We start from the raw sequence: 20492 nt of genomic DNA, 5'->3' as shown, positions 1-20492 counted from the left end.
GTCTCCTAATAGGATTCCTCCCTCCACCATGTCTCCTAATAGGATTCCTCCCTCCACCATGTCTCCTAATAGGATTCCTCACTCCACCATGTCTCCTAATAGGATTCCTCCCTCCACCATGTCACCTAATAGGATTCCTCACTCCACCATGTCTCCTAATAGGATTCCTCCCTCCATGTCTCCTAATAGGATTCCTCACTCCACCATGTCACCTAATAGGATTCCTCCCTCCACCATGTCTCCTAATAGGATTCCTCACTCCACCATGTCACCTAATAGGAGTCCTCACTCCACCATGTCACCTAATAGGATTCCTCCCTCCACCATGTCTCCTAATAGGATTCCTCCCTCCACCATGTCTCCTAATAGGATTCCTCCCTCCACCATGTCACCTAATAGGATTCCTCCCTCCACCATGTCTCCTAATAGGATTCCTCCCTCCACCATGTCTCCTAATAGGATTCCTCCCTCCACCATGTCACCTAATAGGATTCCTCCCTCCACCATGTCACCTAATAGGATTCCTCACTCCACCATGTCTCCTAATAGGATTCCTCCCTCCACCATGTCTCCTAATAGGATTCCTCACTCCACCATGTCACCTAATAGGATTCCTCCCTCCACCATGTCTCCTAATAGGATTCCTCCCTCCACCATGTCTCCTAATAGGATTCCTCCCTCCACCATGTCTCCTAATAGGATTCCTCCCTCCACCATGTCTCCTAATAGGATTCCTCCCTCCACCATGTCTCCTAATAGGATTCCTCCCTCCACCATGTCACCTAATAGGATTCCTCCCTCCACCATGTCTCCTAATAGGATTCCTCCCTCCACCATGTCTCCTAATAGGATTCCTCCCTCCACCATGTCACCTAATAGGATTCCTCCCTCCACCATGTCACCTAATAGGATTCCTCACTCCACCATGTCTCCTAATAGGAGTCCTCACTCCGCCATGTCACCTAATAGGATTCCTCACTCCACCATGTCTCCTAATAGGATTCCTCCCTCCACCATGTCACCTAATAGGATTCCTCCCTCCACCATGTCTCCTAATAGGATTCCTCCCTCCACCATGTCTCCTAATAGGATTCCTCACTCCACCATGTCTCCTAATAGGATTCCTCACTCCACCATGTCTCCTAATAGGATTCCTCCCTCCACCATGTCACCTAATAGGATTCCTCCCTCCACCATGTCTCCTAATAGGATTCCTCCCTCCACCATGTCACCTAATAGGATTCCTCACTCCACCATGTCTCCTAATAGGAGTCCTCACTCCACCATGTCTCCTAATAGGATTCCTCACTCCACCATGTCACCTAATAGGATTCCTCCCTCCACCATGTCTCCTAATAGGATTCCTCACTCCACCATGTCTCCTAATAGGATTCCTCCCTCCACCATGTCACCTAATAGGATTCCTCCCTCCACCATGTCTCCTAATAGGATTCCTCCCTCCACCATGTCTCCTAATAGGATTCCTCACTCCACCATGTCTCCTAATAGGATTCCTCACTCCACCAAGACACCTAATAGGATTCCTCACTCCACCATGTCTCCTAATAGGATTCCTCACTCCACCATGACACCTAATAGGATTCCTCACTCCACCATGACACCTGGGAAATTCTATTTCACACTTAGATTATTTGCTCTTTCTCCCACTACAGTTGTGTGAGAGGAGGGCATTGTCTCCTCACTGGAGGGTCTCAGTCTATGGTTCCTCGGCCACTGCTGCTCCGCCACTTCTGCATCACACACGCGGCAGATGAATTTCCCGCTTAAATAAAGACACTGCGGTCACGTGATAGGAGCTGCACTTCTGCGATGATTGACAGTCGTTACCATCCATTTAGAAAGCTGGAAGCTCACTTCCGGTAGTTACCCTGGTAACGGGCCCGCCCCATCAGGACTGACGCTAAGGTTCTCCAATCAGCTTGGACCGGGAGGAGCGGGCGAATCGCTGGCGGTTGGCGGGGAGAATGATCTAAGGAGACGGGAGAATTGGCGGGCGGCTCCCGGGCCCGGGATCCTGTAAGTATTGCTGACGGCTCGGACCACTGCAGTGACCGACAAGTCCTGGTGATGATTCCCCCCCCCCCTGTGTTGCAGTGGTTTGGCTCTACCGTGTATTGGCATGTTCCATTCTGTATTGAAAATGGGGAGAGGGGAAATAATGCTCAACATTATCGTAAGTGGCGTCGGGATGTACCATGTCATGAAGAAGAGGGGGACCTGTCACATAGGCTTAGCTTGTGTCATGTGACCTGACCCAACCCCCCTATACATCCCCAGCATGTACCCCGAACATGAGACCCCAAGGCATCCCCTGTATATAGTGTGTCCTCCCCTGTGCATAGCGTCCCCCTCCCCTCAGTGTCGTCCCCTGTGTATAGCGTCCCCCCCCCCCTCAGTGTCGTCCCCTGTGTATAGCGTCCCCCTCCCCTCAGTGTCGTCCCCTGTGTATATAGCGTCCCCCTCCCCTCAGTGTCGTCCCCTGTGTATAGCGTCCCCCTCCCCTCAGTGTCGTCCCCTGTGTATAGCGTCCCCCTCCCCTCAGTGTCGTCCCCTGTGTATAGCGTCCCCCTCCCCTCAGTGTCGTCCCCTGTGTATAGCGTCCCCCTCCCCTCAGTGTCGTCCCCTGTGTATAGCGTCCCCCTCCCCTCAGTGTCGTTCCCTGTGTATAGCGTCCCCCTCCCCTCAGTGTCGTCCCCTGTGTATAGCGTCCCCCTCCCCTCAGTGTCGTCCCCTGTGTATAGCGTCCCCCTCCCCTCAGTGTCGTCCCCTGTGTATAGCGTCCCCCTCCCCTCAGTGTCGTCCCCTGTGTATAGCGTCCCCCCCCTCAGTGTCGTCCCCTGTGTATAGCGTCCCCCCCCCTCAGTGTCGTTCCCTGTGTATAGCGTCCCCCCCCCCTCAGTGTCGTCCCCTGTGTATAGCGTCCCCCCCCCCTCAGTGTCGTCCCCTGTGTATAGCGTCCCCCCCCCCTCAGTGTCGTCCCCTGTGTATAGCGTCCCCCTCCCCTCAGTGTCGTCCCCTGTGTATAGCGTCCCCCTCCCCTCAGTGTCGTCCCCTGTGTATAGCGTCCCCCCCCTCAGTGTCGTCCCCTGTGTATAGCGTCCCCCCCCCTCAGTGTCGTCCCCTGTGTATAGCGTCCCCCCCCTCAGTGTCGTCCGCTGTGTATAGCGTCCCCCCCCTCAGTGTCGTCCCCTGTGTATAGCGTCCCCCCCCCTCAGTGTCGTCCCCTGTGTATAGCGTCCCCCTCCCCTCAGTGTCGTCCCCTGTGTATAGCGTCCCCCCCCCCCTCAGTGTCGTCCCCTGTGTATAGCGTCCCCCTCCCCTCAGTGTCGTCCCCTGTGTATAGCGTCCCCCTCCCCTCAGTGTCGTCCCCTGTGTATAGCGTCCCCCTCCCCTCAGTGTCGTCCCCTGTGTATAGCGTCCCCCTCCCCTCAGTGTCGTCCCCTGTGTATAGCGTCCCCCCCCTCAGTGTCGTCCCCTGTGTATAGCGTCCCCCTCCCCTCAGTGTCGTCCCCTGTGTATAGCGTCCCCCTCCCCTCAGTGTCGTCCCCTGTGTATAGCGTCCCCCTCCCCTCAGTGTCGTCCCCTGTGTATAGCGTCCCCCCCCCCCCTCAGTGTCGTCCCCTGTGTATAGCGTCCCCCTCCCTCAGTGTCGTCCCCTGTGTATAGCGTCCCCCTCCCCTCAGTGTCGTCCCCTGTGTATAGCGTCCCCCCCCTCAGTGTCGTCCCCTGTGTATAGCGTGTCCCCCCCTCAGTGTCGTCCCCTGTGTATAGCGTCCCCCCCCCCTCAGTGTCGTCCCCTGTGTATAGCGTCCCCCCCCCTCAGTGTCGTCCCCTGTGTATAGCGTCCCCCCCCCTCAGTGTCGTCCCCTGTGTATAGCGTCCCCCCCCCCCTCAGTGTCGTCCCCTGTGTATAGCGTCCCTCCCCCTCAGTGTCGTCCCCTGTGTATAGCGTCCCCCCCCTCAGTGTCGTCCCCTGTGTATAGCGTCCCCCCCTCAGTGTCGTCCCCTGTGTATAGCGTCCCCCTCCCCTCAGTGTCGTCCCCTGTGTATAGCGTCCCCCTCCCCTCAGTGTCGTCCCCTGTGTATAGCGTCCCCCTCCCCTCAGTGTCGTCCCCTGTGTATAGCGTCCCCCTCCCCTCAGTGTCGTCCCCTGTGTATAGCGTCCCCCCCTCAGTGTCGTCCCCTGTGTATAGCGTTCCCCCCCCCCTCAGTGTCGTCCCCTGTGTATAGCGTCCCCCCCCCTCAGTGTCGTCCCCTGTGTATAGCGTCCCCCCCCCTCAGTGTCGTCCCCTGTGTATAGCGTCCCCCCCCCTCAGTGTCGTCCCCTGTGTATAGCGTCCCCCCCCCTCAGTGTCGTCCCCTGTGTATAGCGTCCCCCCCCTCAGTGTCATCCCCTGTGTACAGCGTCCCCCCCCCTCAGTGTCGTCCCCTGTGTACAGCGTCCCCCCCCCCTCAGTGTCGTCCCCTGTGTATAGCGTCCCCCCCCCTCAGTGTCGTCCCCTGTGTATAGCGTCCCCCCCCCTCAGTGTCGTCCCCTGTGTATAGCGTCCCCCTCCCCTCAGTGTCGTCCCCTGTGTATAGCGTCCCCCTCCCCTCAGTGTCGTCCCCTGTGTATAGCGTCCCCCTCCCCTCAGTGTCGTCCCCTGTGTATAGCGTCCCCCTCCCCTCAGTGTCGTCCCCTGTGTATAGCGTCCCCCTCCCCTCAGTGTCGTCCCCTGTGTATAGCGTCCCCCTCCCCTCAGTGTCGTCCCCTGTGTATAGCGTCCCCCTCCCCTCAGTGTCGTCCCCTGTGTATAGCGTCCCCCTCCCCTCAGTGTCGTCCCCTGTGTATAGCGTCCCCCTCCCCTCAGTGTCGTCCCCTGTGTATAGCGTCCCCCTCCCCTCAGTGTCGTCCCCTGTGTATAGCGTCCCCCTCCCCTCAGTGTCGTCCCCTGTGTATAGCGTCCCCCTCCCCTCAGTGTCGTCCCCTGTGTATAGCGTCCCCCTCCCCTCAGTGTCGTCCCCTGTGTATAGCGTCCCCCTCCCCTCAGTGTCGTCCCCTGTGTATAGCGTCCCCCTCCCCTCAGTGTCGTCCCCTGTGTATAGCGTCCCCCTCCCCTCAGTGTCGTCCCCTGTGTATAGCGTCCCCCTCCCCTCAGTGTCGTCCCTTGTGTATAGCGTCCCCCTCCCCTCAGTGTCGTCCCCTGTGTATAGCGTCCCCCTCCCCTCAGTGTCGTCCCCTGTGTATAGCGTCCCCCTCCCCTCAGTGTCGTCCCCTGTGTATAGCGTCCCCCTCCCCTCAGTGTCGTCCCCTGTGTATAGCGTCCCCCTCCCCTCAGTGTCGTCCCCTGTGTATAGCGTCCCCCTCCCCTCAGTGTCGTCCCCTGTGTATAGCGTCCCCCTCCCCTCAGTGTCGTCCCCTGTGTATAGCGTCCCCCTCCCCTCAGTGTCGTCCCCTGTGTATAGCGTCCCCCTCCCCTCAGTGTCGTCCCCTGTGTATAGCGTCCCCCTCCCCTCAGTGTCGTCCCCTGTGTATAGCGTCCCCCTCCCCTCAGTGTCGTCCCCTGTGTATAGCGTCCCCCTCCCCTCAGTGTCGTCCCCTGTGTATAGCGTCCCCCTCCCCTCAGTGTCGTCCCCTGTGTATAGCGTCCCCCTCCCCTCAGTGTCGTCCCTTGTGTATAGCGTCCCCCTCCCCTCAGTGTCGTCCCCTGTGTATAGCGTCCCCCTCCCCTCAGTGTCGTCCCCTGTGTATAGCGTCCCCCTCCCCTCAGTGTCGTCCCCTGTGTATAGCGTCCCCCTCCCCTCAGTGTCGTCCCCTGTGTATAGCGTCCCCCTCCCCTCAGTGTCGTCCCCTGTGTATAGCGTCCCCCTCCCCTCAGTGTCGTCCCCTGTGTATAGCGTCCCCCTCCCCTCAGTGTCGTCCCCTGTGTATAGCGTCCCCCTCCCCTCAGTGTCGTCCCCTGTGTATAGCGTCCCCCTCCCCTCAGTGTCGTCCCCTGTGTATAGCGTCCCCCTCCCCTCAGTGTCGTCCCCTGTGTATAGCGTCCCCCTCCCCTCAGTGTCGTCCCCTGTGTATAGCGTCCCCCTCCCCTCAGTGTCGTCCCCTGTGTATAGCGTCCCCCTCCCCTCAGTGTCGTCCCCTGTGTATAGCGTCCCCCTCCCCTCAGTGTCGTCCCCTGTGTATAGCGTCCCCCTCCCCTCAGTGTCGTCCCCTGTGTATAGCGTCCCCCCCCCCCCTCAGTGTTGTCCCTTGTGCATAGCGTCGTCCCCTGTGTATAGCGTCCCCTGTGTATAGCGTCCCCCCCCTCAGTGTCGTCCCCTGTGTATAGCGTCCCCCCCCCCCCTCAGTGTCGTCCCCTGTGTATAGCGTCCCCCCCCCCTCAGCGTCGTCCCCTGTGCATAGCGTCGTCCCCTGTGCATAGCGTCGTCCCCTGTGCATAGCGTCGTCCCCAGTGTATAGTGTCGTCGTCCCCAGTGTCGTCCCCTGTGCATAGCGTCGTCCCCCCCAGTGTCGTCCCCTGTGTATAGCTTCCCCTCCCCCCAGCGTCGTCCCCCCGTGTATAGCGTCATCCCCTGTGTATTGTGTCCCCTCCCCCCAGCGTCGTCCCCCCCCGTGTATAGCGTCGTCGTCCCCTGTGTATAGGGTCCTCTCCCACCCTGTGTCTCCTCCCACCCCGTGTCGCCCCCACCCAGTGTCTGGCGTTCTTCCTGCATGCCTTGCCGCTTCCTTTCCCCCCTGCATGCGGTGCCGCCTCCTATCCCCCCCCCTCCTGCGTGCGGTGCCACCTCCTGCCCCCCCCCTCCTGCGTGCGGTGCCGCCTCCTGCCCCCCCCCCTCCTGCGTGCGGCGCCGCCTCCTGTCCCCTCCCCTCCTGCGTGCGGTGCCGCCTCCTGTCCCCCCCCCTCCTGCGTGCGGTGCCGCCTCCTGTCCCCCCTCCTCCTTCGTGCGGTGCCGCCTCCTGTCCCCCCTCCTCCTTCGTGCGGTGCCGCCTCCTGTCCCCCCCCCCTCCTGCGTGCGGTGCCGCCTCCTGTCCCCCCCCCCCTCCTGCGTGCGGTGCCGCCTCCTGTCCCCCCCCCCTCCTGCGTGCGGTGCCGCCTCCTGTCCCCCCCCCCCCTCCTGCGTGCGGTGCCGCCTCCTGTCCCCCCCCCCTCCTGCGTGCGGTGCCGCCTCCTGTCCCCCCCCCCTCCTGCGTGCGGTGCCGCCTCCTGTCCCCCCCCCCTCCTGCGTGCGGTGCCGCCTCCTGTCCCCCCCCCTCCTGCGTGCGGTGCCGCCTCCTGTCCCCCCCCCCCTCCTGCGTGCAGTGCCGCCTCCTGTCCCCCCTCCTCCTGCGTGCGGTGCCGCCTCCTGTCCCCCCTCCTCCTGCGTGCGGTGCCGCCTCCTGTCCCCCCTCCTCCTGCGTGCGGTGCCGCCTCCTGTCCCCCCTCCTCCTGCGTGCGGCGCCGCCTCCTGTCGCTCCCCCCCCTCTCCTGTATGTGGCGCGGCGCCTTTCCCTCTATTTCCAGCCCCTGACTTTCCTGTATTTCCCGCTGCTGTTTTGCCGCAGGCCTGGTGATGGCGCAGGAGGAGATGGACGTGGATCTCTCTGCGGGGGGCTTCCTCCCAGAGCCGCCCATGTTTTCTCGCATCGCCCTGGATCCGTCATTGGTGTTCAGCAACGTTCCCGTACAGAGGGCAGCGGATCGGAGCGCAGAGGCTGGCGGTGCGGACAGGCAGGGCGTCTTCATCCCCATCTACTCTCCCCCGCAGTCTCACACTTCTAGTGCACTGCACATGCTGCAGGGGGCGCTAGAGCAGCTCCGCCAGGCAGCAGAGCACCGCTCCGCTTCACAGCAGATACGAGCCCGCAGGACGAGCGCCCGGAGCCGCCAGCGAGCGTCCTCACAGCGTGTTGGCGGTATGCGGTAAGTGACGGCGCTGCCGACCGCCTCTTGTGTGTCCGGTGCCGGCTGCTCTGATCTGTGTTTGTCTCCAGACGTAACCAGGCCTTCCACAACCTTTTCCAATTAACGGGAAACCTGAGGACGGCCATGTCTGTAGATGAGGGGAACGTGGCATGGCACTCGGGGTCAACGAGGGGCCCCCCGGGAGGCGAGGGCGACAGCTCTGATGAGACCGTGGAGCTGAGCGATGATGACGATGACAGCCCTACAGAAGTGGATGAAGGAGCAGGAGACACCAGAGCGGCTCAGCCGGCAGAGCCAGGTGCGTGCTGCCAGTGTCGCCCCCTGCAGATGGCAGAGGGCACTGCTGTGCATGGAGGTTCCCTGCCTCATCTGGCTGCGTCCTGCTCACAGCTGGGAGTTTGTTACAGTTGTATTCACAGTGTGAGATGTACGATGTTAAGGTCTTGGAGGTAGTAGGGAACACGAAACAAAACTGTGGCACAGGAAGACGGGGAATCGCCCAAATCAGACAACTAGGTCGCTGCAAAAAAAACAAGACGAATACGGCTGCTGTAGCCAGAGACGGCGCCAGGGCAGCCAATCAGAAAGATGCAGAGTTAGAGCGGCAGCACTCCGTGACAATGTGTCAGCGGCGCTGATCAATGCAACAATCCATTACTGTAGAGACGAGGAGCCGCTGAGGACGGGGAGCAGTTATTCATATTGGGGATTTTTTTTATTTTAGCCCCTGAAGAACTTCACATAAATCTTGTGGCCACCGCACCAGACGCCCCAGAAAGATCTGATGACCCTGCAGCCGAAAACCAGAGCGCAACGTCGGACACGACACAGCCATGCAAACAGGTAAGACGCCGGAGAAACCATAATGAAGTCATGTCCTGTACCCCAGTCACCTCCAGAGCTGCAGTCACAATTCTGCTGTTACATCCAGTATTTATTACCACCAGCTTGTTCTTCTCTCTCAGCCATCACCAGTGAAGCCTGTGACGTCCGCAGCCCCTCCTGCGGCAGAGGAGGATGAAGGTGACACCTGTGCCATCTGCTTTGAATCTTGGACCAATGCCGGTCAGCACCGTCTCTCCGCTCTGCGTTGCGGCCATTTGTTTGGTTTTACCTGCATCGATCGTTGGCTGAAGGGAGGAGCAGCCAAGTGTCCGCAGGTCGGTGCTTGTACTCGCCGTTCATTGAGTCTGCAGCCGTGTTCAGGATATGAGTTGATCATGGGGTACTGCTGCTGGGACTCCCAAACTTTACTTATTACTAGGGGAAGTAAACCTTAATCCAGACATTAAAGTGAGTCATTGGGTGGTGCATACAGTGGCTTGCGAAAGTATTCACCCCCTTGGCTTTTTCCCTGTGTTACATTATCACCTGTTAATAAGAGGCACCACTAACCAACCACCACCACAAAGACCGAGGAGGTCTCCAGACACCACCACAAAGACCGAGGAGGTCTCCAGACACCACCACAAAGACCGAGGAGGTCTCCAGACACCACCACAAAGACCGAGGAGGTCTCCAGACACCACCACAAAGACCGAGGAGGTCTCCAGACACCACCACAAAGACCGAGGAGGTCTCCAGACACCACCACAAAGACCGAGGAGGTCTCCAGACACCACCACAAAGACCGAGGAGGTCTCCAGACACCACCACAAAGACCGAGGAGGTCTCCAGACACCACCACAAAGACCGAGGAGGTCTCCAGACACCACCACAAAGACCGAGGAGGTCTCCAGACACCACCACAAAGACCGAGGAGGTCTCCAGACACCACCACAAAGACCGAGGAGGTCTCCAGACACCACCACAAAGACCGAGGAGGTCTCCAGACACCACCACAAAGACCGAGGAGGTCTCCAGACACCACCACAAAGACCGAGGAGGTCTCCAGACACCACCACAAAGACCGAGGAGGTCTCCAGACACCACCACAAAGACCGAGGAGGTCTCCAGACACCACCACAAAGACCGAGGAGGTCTCCAGACACCACCACAAAGACCGAGGAGGTCTCCAGACACCACCACAAAGACCGAGGAGGTCTCCAGACACCACCACAAAGACCGAGGAGGTCTCCAGACACCACCACAAAGACCGAGGAGGTCTCCAGACACCACCAGTCAGGCATAAAGTTGGTGAGAAGTGGTTAAAACAAACAAACAAAAAAATATCTCCCAATCTCTGATGATCCCCGGAGCACCATCAAATCCATTATCATCAAATGGAAAGAACATGGTACCACAGCAAACCTGCCAAGAGAGGGCGCCACCAAAACTCTCAGCCCGGGCAAGGAGGGATTAATCAGAGAGGCAGCACAGAGACCAAAGATAACCATTAAGGAGCCGCAGAGTTCCCGAGCAGAGACTGGAGTATCTGTCCATACGGCCACAACAAGCCGTACACTCCATAGAGATGGCCTTTATGGAAGAGTGGGTGGAAAAAGCCTTTACTTACACACACAAATTGTAAGGCTCGTTTTGCGTTTGCCAAAAGACGTGTGGGAGACTCCTCAAATGTACGGAGGAAGATGCTGTAGTCAGAGGAGACCAAAATGGAACTTTTTGGCCACCAAGGTAAACGCAATATAGCCCAAAGGGAGGGAAACCCTATCAGTTACCGTCCTGACAATATAGATGGTAAAATACTAACAAATAAGGCGCAGGTAGGGAGTTTGTTGAGCGAATTTGTTCTTCATATCAAATTAGGGTTCGTGTTCGGGCTTCCGGCTTGTTTGCAGCAAAAAATCGGCTCCGTCCACAAACATCCCTGATTTGTCACGCAGATAACATCGCTCAACACTACTCCCTACCTCCGCCTTATTTTATTTTACTATCTATATTGTCAGGACAGTAACTGATAGGGATTCCCTCCCTTTGGACCAGGGCTGTGGAGTCGGTATAAAATGGATCGACTCCTAAAATCTATAATAAATTGGGTGCAGTCGTTCAATACAGTTTGGGGGGAATATTTTTTCATAATAATTTGGGAAAGTTCTGAAATGTCCTATAAATGTCCGTCCTATTCCTGATCTCAGGGTCTGGACTTTACGGAGATGAATCTGTGCTGCAGTAAATTTATCACTTACACATCAGCCGTCTATGAGGGAGTCAGAGTTGGTGTCATGGAAATTGAAGAGTCGGAGGTTTGGTTTGCCGACTCCACAGCCCTCCTTTGGGCTATATTGTCTTTGTTTTAGAGGTAAGTTTTACTACTTGGTAGCGCTATCTCCTTTATAGGTTAAAACGTAAACTCTATGTTTGGCACCAAATCAATACCGATCATCACCCCAAGAACACCATCCCCACAGTGAGACATGGTGGTGACCGCATCATGCTATCAGGATGTTTTTCAGCAGCAGGGACAGGGAAAATGATCCGAGTTGAGGGGAAGATGGATGGTGCGAAATACAGTGATATTCTTGAGAAAAATCTGTTTGTCTGTCAGTGATTTGGGACTGGGACGGAGGTTACCTTCCAACAAGATGATGACCAAAGCATACTGCTAAAGGAAAACTCGAGTGGTGTAAGGGGAAACGTGTAAATGTTCTGGAGTGGCCGAGTCACAGCCCAGACCTTAATCCAATGGAGAATCTGTGGTCAGACTTGAAGTTCGCTGTTCACCAGAGGAAACTTCTAACGTGAAGGAGCTGGAGCAGTTTTGCATTGAGGAATGGGCAAAAATCCCAGTGATCAGATGTGGAAAACTCAAGAGACTTATCCAAAGTGACTTTTAGCTGTAATTGCCGCAACAGGAGGCTCTACAAAGTACTGACTTTAAGGGGGTGAATAGTTTTGCACACTGAAGTCTTCAGTTATTTTTGTCCTGTTTGCTTCATAAGAAAAAGAAAACCAAATGATCACAGTTGTTGGCAGGTTCTTCACATGAACTGATGAAAACCCTCAGAAAAACAGTGAAATTCCAGGTTGTGAGATGGCAAAAACACAAAAATGCCAAGGGGGTGAATACTTTCACACGTCACTGTATAATGCCGGGTGTCTGTACAGCTGCCGTCTGCTCTGGCTATGGGGCTGTCATGCAGCATGCCCTCTTATCAGCCCCATATCTTGCGGGCCAGTATGAGGAGACCACCCCCGAGGGCCTCACTGGATTGTACGTGGTTGGTTGTGAGGGTCTTCTCCGTGTCTGAGAGGCTGAGTTTAGAGTCTGATCCTCCTTTATCTTCACTCACGTGTGAGCGCCCTCTGTGGTTGTCACTTGTGTCCTCCCTTAAAGCCTCTTGAGATTTTGGGGTGTGGGGTTCACAGATGTGACCTGACATCAGATGCAGTGAGGTTTTCTGCCCATTAGTGCAACAAGAAGGCGAAGCGTTCTGACATTGTGGTCCTGTACGCCCGCACGCTGAAGGCCCTGGACACCAGCGAGCAGGAACGTATGAAGAGGTAAGAACCACCGTCTACAAATGTCCTCCGGATGGCCAGAGACTGCAGCATCGCCGCCTACCTCAGGCGTTATCCTCCAGAGCTGCACTCACTATTCTGCTGTTATATCATGTATTCTATCATGCGGATGATTAGCAGTCGCTCCCGGCATTACTCCTGCAGACTGCCTTCCATTTTTCTTGCAGCTCTCTGGAGAAGGAGCAGTCGCTGCGCAGGAAGGCCGAGCTGGAGTCTGCACAGTGCCGGCTGCAGGTCCAGGTCCTGACTGACGAATGTGGGAAGCTTCGTAAACAAATCCAGGTGAGGGGTGTGGAGGGGGAGACTCGTCCACAGGGTCCGGCTGGCCTCATGCCTTCTGGTAGGGGAAGCTTTGGTGCCACAGTACATGATTCATTCTAGGGTGGTTGATAACTGCGAGGTTTTAGAACTGCTCCGCGGCCCTGTCGGCCAGCGCTCCCCCTCTTCTCGGCGGCCCTGTCGGCCGGCGCTCCCCCTCTTCTCGGCGGCCCTGTCGGCCGGCGCTCCCCCTCTTCTCGGCGGCCCTGTCGGCCGGCGCTCCCCCTCTTCTCGGCGGCCCTGTCGGCCGGCGCTCCCCCTCTTCTCGGCGGCCCTGTCGGCCGGCGCTCCCCCTCTTCTCGGCGGCCCTGTCGGCCGGCGCTCCCCCTCTTCTCGGCGGCCCTGTCGGCCGGCGCTCCCCCTCTTCTCGGCGGCCCTGTCGGCCGGCGCTCCCCCTCTTCTCGGCGGCCCTGTCGGCCGGCGCTCCCGCTCTTCTCGGCGGCCCTGTCGGCCGGCGCTCCCCCCCCTTCTCGGCGGCCCTGTCGGCCGGCGCTCCCCCCCTTCTCGGCGGCCCTGTCGGCCGGCGCTCCCCCTCTTCTCGGCGGCCCTGTCGGCCGGCGCTCCCCCTCTTCTCGGCGGCCCTGTCGGCCGGCGCTCCCCCTCTTCTCGGCGGCCCTGTCGGCCGGCGCTCCCCCTCTTCTCGGCGGCCCAGTCGGCCGGCGCTCCCCCCCTTCTCGGCGGCCCAGTCGGCCGGCGCTCCCCCCCTTCTCGGCGGCCCAGTCGGCCGGCGCTCCCCCCCTTCTCGGCGGCCCAGTCGGCCGGCGCTCCCCCCCCTTCTCGGCGGCCCAGTCGGCCGGCGCTCCCCCCCCTTCTCGGCGGCCCAGTCGGCCGGCGCTCCCCCCCTTCTCGGCGGCCCTGTCGGCCGGCGCGCCCCCCCTTCTCGGCGGCCGGCATTTTTACTTGGTGCCCTTTGTAATGTGACCTCTCGTCCAGGGCTGCGGGATGTAGCACAGTTAGACGACGGTGTGTGCACTGTGCCATTGATGGTGAGGTCTCTGTAGCTGATCATGTTTGTCTACGGCAGGAGTTGAAGATGCTGATGGCGCAGCATGGCACCAGCTCCTCTCAGCCGTCCTCCAGCTCGAGGGCAGGGACCTCCGGCTCTTCGCCCTCCAGTCAGGGGCAGCACAAGTACAATTTTGAGAAGGCCGTTCTGATCAACCAAGGAGGGAACTGCCGCGTGATGGCTTACTGCGAGCGTCTCAGCTGCCTGGTGGTGTCTCAGCCGTCCTCCCACACCACGCTGGTGCCAGGTAAGACCTCAGTGCCTTGTGCCAGTGGGTGCTGCATTGTAAAACCAGTGCAGAAAACGTGATGGAGCCGATGGCAGCTAAAAAAAAAACCCCTCACGACCTGTAGCTGCCGGCGGGTGACACTCGGCAGCAGTCTGACCTCCAGCTGCTCCATGGCTACCCACACGTCTCCTGCTTCTACACTTCGGCGATGGTGGATGGACTGCCGGGGTCTCCGCTGGTGGAGCAGAGATTGTTGTCTCACTGTTTACTCTTTGCAGGTTGTGGGATCAAGAAGCTGAGTGCGGCCAATATGAAGAGCAGCCAGTACGTGCCCATCCACGCCAAGCAGATCCGTGGCCTGGCCTTCAGTAACCGCACAGATGGACTGCTGCTCTCCGCGGCCCTGGATAACACTGTGAAGCTGACCAGGTGAGGTCCGAACCTCCGGACAGACGAGAGACGGCCACACCGTCTGATGTCTCGGGAGTATGGGCCTCTGTCCTGGGCCTCTGTCCTGGGCCTCTGTCCTGGGCCTCTGTCCTGGGCCTCTGTCCTGGGCCTCTGTCCTGGGCCTCTGTCCTGGGCCTCTGTCCTGGGCCTCTGTCCTGGGCCTCTGTCCTGGGCCTCTGTCCTCAGATCTTCCCCCTCTCTCTGCAGCCTGCTGACTAACACGGTGGTGCAGACGTATAACACGGGGCGGCCGGTGTGGAGCTGCAGCTGGTGCTCTGATGATAACAACTACGTGTACGCTGGGCTGATCAATGGATCGGTGCTGGTCTACGACCTGAGAGACACCAGCCAGTATGTGAAGGAGCTGGTGCCGCTGGGCTCACGGTAGGTGCCGGTGCGTGGCTGGTGAGGGGCTGCCTGTTGGGGACGGGCTCTTGACTTGTGCTCGGCTGGTTCTGTCTTCCAGCTGCCCGGTGGTCTCCCTCTCCTACGTCCCCCGAGCGGCGTCTGAGGTCTTCCCGTGTGGCGGTGTCCTGGCCGGCACCCTGGAGGGAGCGTGCTTTTGGGAGATGAGTGACGCCCAGTACAAGCCTCACCTCCTACCCCTAGAGCCGGGAGGATGCACGGACATCCAGACGGAGAGCAGCACGCGGCACTGCCTGGTGACGTACCGCCCCGGTGAGTGTGGATCAGGTTGACTGTCAGCTGCTGATGTTGTGACCAGTCACTGGAGGGCGCTCTTGTTACTGACAGGGAAGAGCCACAACTACCTGCGCTGTGTGATGATGGAGCTGACCCGTTCCAGGCTGACGGACCCCCAGGATGAATACTCCTGCTCCTGCTATCCCGTCCAGACCTTTAACGCTGGGCCCACCTGTAAGCTGCTGACCAAGAACGCCATATTCCAGAGCCCTGACCGGGATGGCAGCATGCTGGTGTGCGCCGGAGACGAGTCCTCCAACTCTGCTATGGTGAGAGCCGCCCGAGTCCTGGTCCCCCACATGAACGTGGCCACACATAGGCCCACCATCTACTGATTATCAGCCCCTCCTCGGTGCCTAACGCTTCTGATGGATGCCATCCCCTCCCCCGTGAACTGGGGGATGGCAGAGCGGCTATCACTCGCCCCACATACAAGAACACGCGTGTGCCCAGATTAACCCCTTTACAGCCCAGGGTGTACGAATACTTACCTGCGCTCTGGGCTTTAAGAGCCAGGTACGTATTAGTACGCCCTGTGGATTTCGCCTGCACACAGGCTGTGCGGGCACGATCGCCGCCGGGTGTCAACTGATAGCACCGGGTGTCAGCTGTGACAATGTGCTGGGAGCGGTCCAACACCGCTCCCGGCAGATTAAACCCCGCAATGCTGCGATCGAAGTGGAGGTAAGCGCTGCATACTCACCTCTTCCCCGCTGTCCCACGCTGTCTGAGGCCGGTTTCCTTGGTTGTCATGGTGACCCAGATGTTGTCATGACAACATCCGGGTCACCAGACAGCAGGAAGATACTTAGATCATGCGCAGTGCATGACCAAAGTATCTTCTACATCTGCAGCGCTGACAGCCTGTATAGCACAGGGATGGTGCTGCATTCCTGTACTATGTAGGTGATCAGAGTAAAAAAAAGTCCCATAGTGGGTCAAAGTATAAAAGTAAAAAATAAAAAAAAAATTGTAAAAATATATAAAAAAAAAATAATCTAACAAAAATAAAATATAATGTACCCATCAATAAATATTAGGGAAAAAAACAATACAAAACCATAAAAGTACACACATTTGGTATCGCTGCGTCTGGAACAACCTGACCTAGAAAACTGTCCCACTAGTTAACCCCTTTAGTGAACACTGTAAAAAATAAAAATAAAAAACACAGCAAAAAAACTATGCTTTATCATACCGGCAAACAAAAAATGGAATAAAACGTGATCAAACAGACGAATATAAATAAAAATGGTACCGCTAAAAACATCATCTTGTCCTACAAAAAACAAGCCGCCATACAGCTCCATCAGCCGAAAAATAAAAAAGTTATAGCTCTCAGAATAAAGCGATGCAAAAAAATTTTTTTTTTTATAAAATAGCTTTTATTGTGTAAAAGCGCCAAAACATAAAAAAACAATATAAATGTGATACCGCTGTAAATGTACAGACCCGAAGAATAAAGCTGCCTTATCAATTTTACCACATGCGGAACAGAATAAAAAAAAAAAAAAAAACAATTCCTGAATTGTTGGTTTTTGTTTATTTTGCCTCCCAAAAATCGGAATAGAAAGTGATCAAAAAATGTCACGTGCCTGAAAATGGCGCCAATAAAAACGTCAGCTCATCCCGCAAAAAACAAGCCGTCACATGACTGTTGGCCAAAATCTGGAAAAATTATAGCTCTCAAAATATGGCGATGCAAAAACTAAATTTTACAAAAAATGCGTCTTTTAGTGTGTGACAGCTGTCAGTCATAAAAACCCGATATGATTCTGGTATCTCTGTAATCGCACCGACCTGAAGAATAAAGTAATCTCATCACTTATACCGCACGAGGATCGGCGTAAAAAATAAACTCTAGGGTTGGGTTGTGCTGGGGTTGGGATTTAAAAAAAAAAAAAAAAAAAAAATGGCTACTAGTGTTGAGCGCCAGTGCTCGCTACTTGAGTTTGCATCGGGTGCTCGGGTATGCGCTGAGTATCGCGGGTGCTTGAATCTTCGCCCCATATGTTTCGTTATACAGCAAAAAAAACCTCTCGGGGATTGCCTGCCATGCACGAGCGATCCCCGCATTTTTTTTGGGGTGTCTAATAACCGTGAAACTTGTGGGCGGGGACTCGAGCATGTCACTCCAGCACCCGCGATACATGGTGCATACCTGAGTACCTGATGCAAACTCAAGTAGCGAACACTTGCACTCAAGACTAATGACATCTTATTCAGTATGATGACCTAATGTTATCAAATTCTGTGTCGTACCTCTGGGTTCAAAATGTTCACTATACCCCTTGATAAAATCCTTGAGGGGGCTAGTTTCTAAAATGGGCTCACTTGTGGGGGGTTTCCACTGTTTAGGCGCATCAGGGGCTCCCCAAATGCGACACGGAGTCCGCTCTCGATTCCAGCCAATTTTGCATTCAAAAAGTCACACAGTGCTCCTTCACTCTTGAACCCTGCCGTGCGCCCAAACACTGTATTTTCCCCACATATGGGGTATCGGCGTACTCAGGAGAAATTGCACAAAAGTTTTTGGGGTCCATTTTCTCCTCTTACCCTTGTGAAAATAAACAAATTGGGGCTAAAACATAATTTTTGTGGAAAAAGTTAGATTTTTTTATTTTCACAGCTCCATGTTATAAACTTCTGTAAAGCACTTGGGGGTTCAAGGTGCTCACCACACATCTAGATAAGTTCCCTAAGGGGTCTAGTTTCCAAAATGGTGTCAGTTGTGGGGGGTTTCCACTGTTTAGGCACATCAGGGGCTCCCCAAACGCAACATGGCGTCCGCTAATTATTCAAGCAAATTTTACATTCAAAAAGTCAAATGGCGCTTCTTCCCTTCCGAGCCCTGCCGTGCGCCCAAACAGTGGTTTTCCCCCACATATGGGGTATCGACTTACTCACAACAAATTTTGGGGTCCATTTTTTCCTGTTACCCCTGCGAAAATAAAAAAAATTGGGTCTAAAGTAACATTTTTGTGAAAAAAGTTAAATGTTCATTTTTTTTCTTCCACATTCCAAAAACTCCTGTGAAGCACCTGAAGGGTTAATAAACTTCTTGAATGTGGTGTTGAGCACCTTGAGGCGTGCAGTGTTTAGAATGGTGTCACTTTTGGGTATTCTCTGTCATAAAGGCCCCTCAAAGTGACTTCAAATGTGATGTGGTCCCTAAAAAAATGGTTTTGTAAATTTTGTTGGAAAAATGAGATATCGCTGGCCAACTTTTAACCCTTATAACTTCCTAATTAAAAAAATATATATATTTGGTTCCAAAATTGTGCTGATGTAAAGTAGACATGTGGGAAATGTTATTTAGTAACTCTTTTGTGTGACATATCGCTCTGATTTAAGGGCATAAAAATTCAAATTTTAAAAATTTTCGCCAAATTTCCGTTTTTTTCACAAATAAACGCAAGTGATATCGAAGAAATGTTACCACAATCATAAAGTACAATATGTCACGAAAAAACAATCTCAGAATCAGGGGGATCCGGTGAAGCTCCAGAGTAATCACCTCATAAAGTGACAGTGGTCAGAATTGTAAAAATTGGCCCAGTCGTTAACGTGCAGACCACCCTCGGGGGTAAAGGGGTTAATGCTCCATAGTGCAGGTGCCCAGCGCCGAGGCTGGTACTGCCGAGAACAGCTGCCCCTGCATCAGGGAAACAGTCATCATGGAGCTGGCTGTAGAGAGGTCATTAGATTGTCAGCTCCTGTGTCGCAGGGATGGGGATTGAATTCATTCTGTTTTCCTCTTTCCTCCCTCCTGGCACAGCTCTGGCACTCGGGCAGCGGCTCCCTCATCCAGAAGCTCCAGGCCGACCAACCTGTGCTGGACATCTGCCCCCTGGAGGTGAATCAGAGCAGCCTGCTGGCCACGCTGACCGAGAAGATGGTGAAGATCTACCGATGGGAGTGAGCGGTCCGTGCGGCGCCGGGCCCTCCCCCGGTCCGTGCGGCGCCGGGCCCTCCCCCGGTCCGTGCGGCGCCGGGCCCTCCCCCGGTCCGTGCGGGGCCGGCCCCTCCCCCGGTCCACACCCTCCTCTTGTACATATTCTCCATGTTTCTGTACAGTTTCTTGTATGTTTTTTCATTTCCTCTTAGAATAAAATGTTGATAATTTTAGCGGCGCAGTAACTTATTAATGACCTTGTGGATGGGATGGAGAGTAAAGCCTCAGTCTTTGAAGGATCTTACAACCTGATCTTGACGTTAGGATATTGCAGATCGATCTGGATAAGATGAATGGGAAACACCCGGCAGATGAGGTATAACGTAGAGTAAGGCTATGTGCACACCATCAGGAATTGCTTGCAGACATTTTTGCAGCGTTCCTGCACCTCTTGGCTGTGGAAAATCCACAGCGTTTTTTATGCAATTTTTTTTTTTTTTGTGTGTTTTTTGCCTGCGGATTTGCCATGCGTTTTTTCCAATGCATTGTATAGGAAAAACACAGGCGCATCGGTACAAAGAACGGGCGCGCTGCTGCATCTTTTTCTGCCCATGAAATTAAGTCAGGAAAAATCCTGATCGTGGGCACAGATCTTGCAAAATGTTATAGGAAATCGTGGGATAAGGTCTGCAATGCATTTTTGGACTTTTCTGTACGGAAAAAAACGCACTGTGTGTGGCCTGATGCCCCGAGGACAGAGTAATCCTAATGCTGCATATACATTAGATGGGAGAATACTCGGGACTACAGAACAGGAGAAGGACGGGGAATTCTGGTGACAAGTAACTGAGCAGCAGCTCAATGTCAGGCAGCAGCCGCAAAAGCAAACAAGGATGTATAAAAAGAGATGTTTGTTAGACAGCTGTGACACATGCAGGGATTGCGTAACAGCTGCGACATATCAAACATAGAGGCCGAGCACGCCGCAAATACTAGCGGGGGTGCCTTCTCCACCTCGGTCGGTGCAGGGCTCCTGGTAGCACCACAGTGGGCTCAAAGGGGCCGCCTCCGTGAGCTGTCGCTATTGAGCCACGTCCCCTGCCTGGGGATGAGCGACTCCGGCGCGGCTCAGACGGCTGGAGAGTTACCGGCCAAATCCCCCCCCCCCCCCAATGCGGAAGTGTCTCGTGGAACGCTGCCAGGGGCGCGGCTATCGACGTCGGAGGTCACCGGTGACGCACCCAGGGGGTGGTCGCATCACACCAATGGTGTGTCCAGGGGAGGCGTCCCCCCGCCAGAAAGGGAGAGGAACGCTGACGGGGATGCCGTGCAGGGGTCACGTGACCCAGAAGTCTTTGGTGCCGGGCTCAGTGGCCAGTATATAATAAACTGGTTGTACTGAGCAGGTGCGTCCCAGCCCATCTGTAGTGACATGATGGAGAGTGGCATAATCAGCTGTGTCTGGGGAGAAACCCTGGAGAGTTCGGTGGGACGTTGCCCTCGCGATAGCGGTGGAAGTGGCCATACCGTGGCAAATCGCGGATCTGGGAGTAGGTAAAGCCAATGCAG

At 55.8% G+C, this 20492-nt stretch overlaps 1 protein-coding gene across 1 annotated transcript; it reads left to right on the top strand.

The window, feature by feature from the left end:
• Positions 1–1889: 1889 nt before the first annotated feature.
• Positions 1890–19156, top strand: RFWD3 (ring finger and WD repeat domain 3). The gene is made up of 13 exons (XM_073659847.1): positions 1890–2037; positions 7544–7901; positions 7973–8202; positions 8629–8747; positions 8870–9064; positions 12214–12305; positions 12491–12605; positions 13666–13894; positions 14155–14305; positions 14534–14710; positions 14793–15004; positions 15080–15297; positions 18807–19156. Exons 2-13 carry the CDS (start codon positions 7552–7554, stop codon positions 18948–18950), a joined length of 2232 nt encoding a protein of 743 aa, XP_073515948.1. The 5' UTR covers positions 1890–2037; positions 7544–7551; the 3' UTR covers positions 18951–19156.
• Positions 19157–20492: the final 1336 nt, after the last annotated feature.

This window comes from Phyllobates terribilis, unplaced genomic scaffold, assembly GCF_046119375.1.
Source record: "Phyllobates terribilis strain yellow unplaced genomic scaffold, ASM4611937v1 Scaffold_14__1_contigs__length_39327217, whole genome shotgun sequence".
NCBI lineage: Eukaryota > Metazoa > Chordata > Amphibia > Anura > Dendrobatidae > Phyllobates > Phyllobates terribilis.
This window is presented reverse-complemented; position numbering and strand designations above follow the sequence as displayed.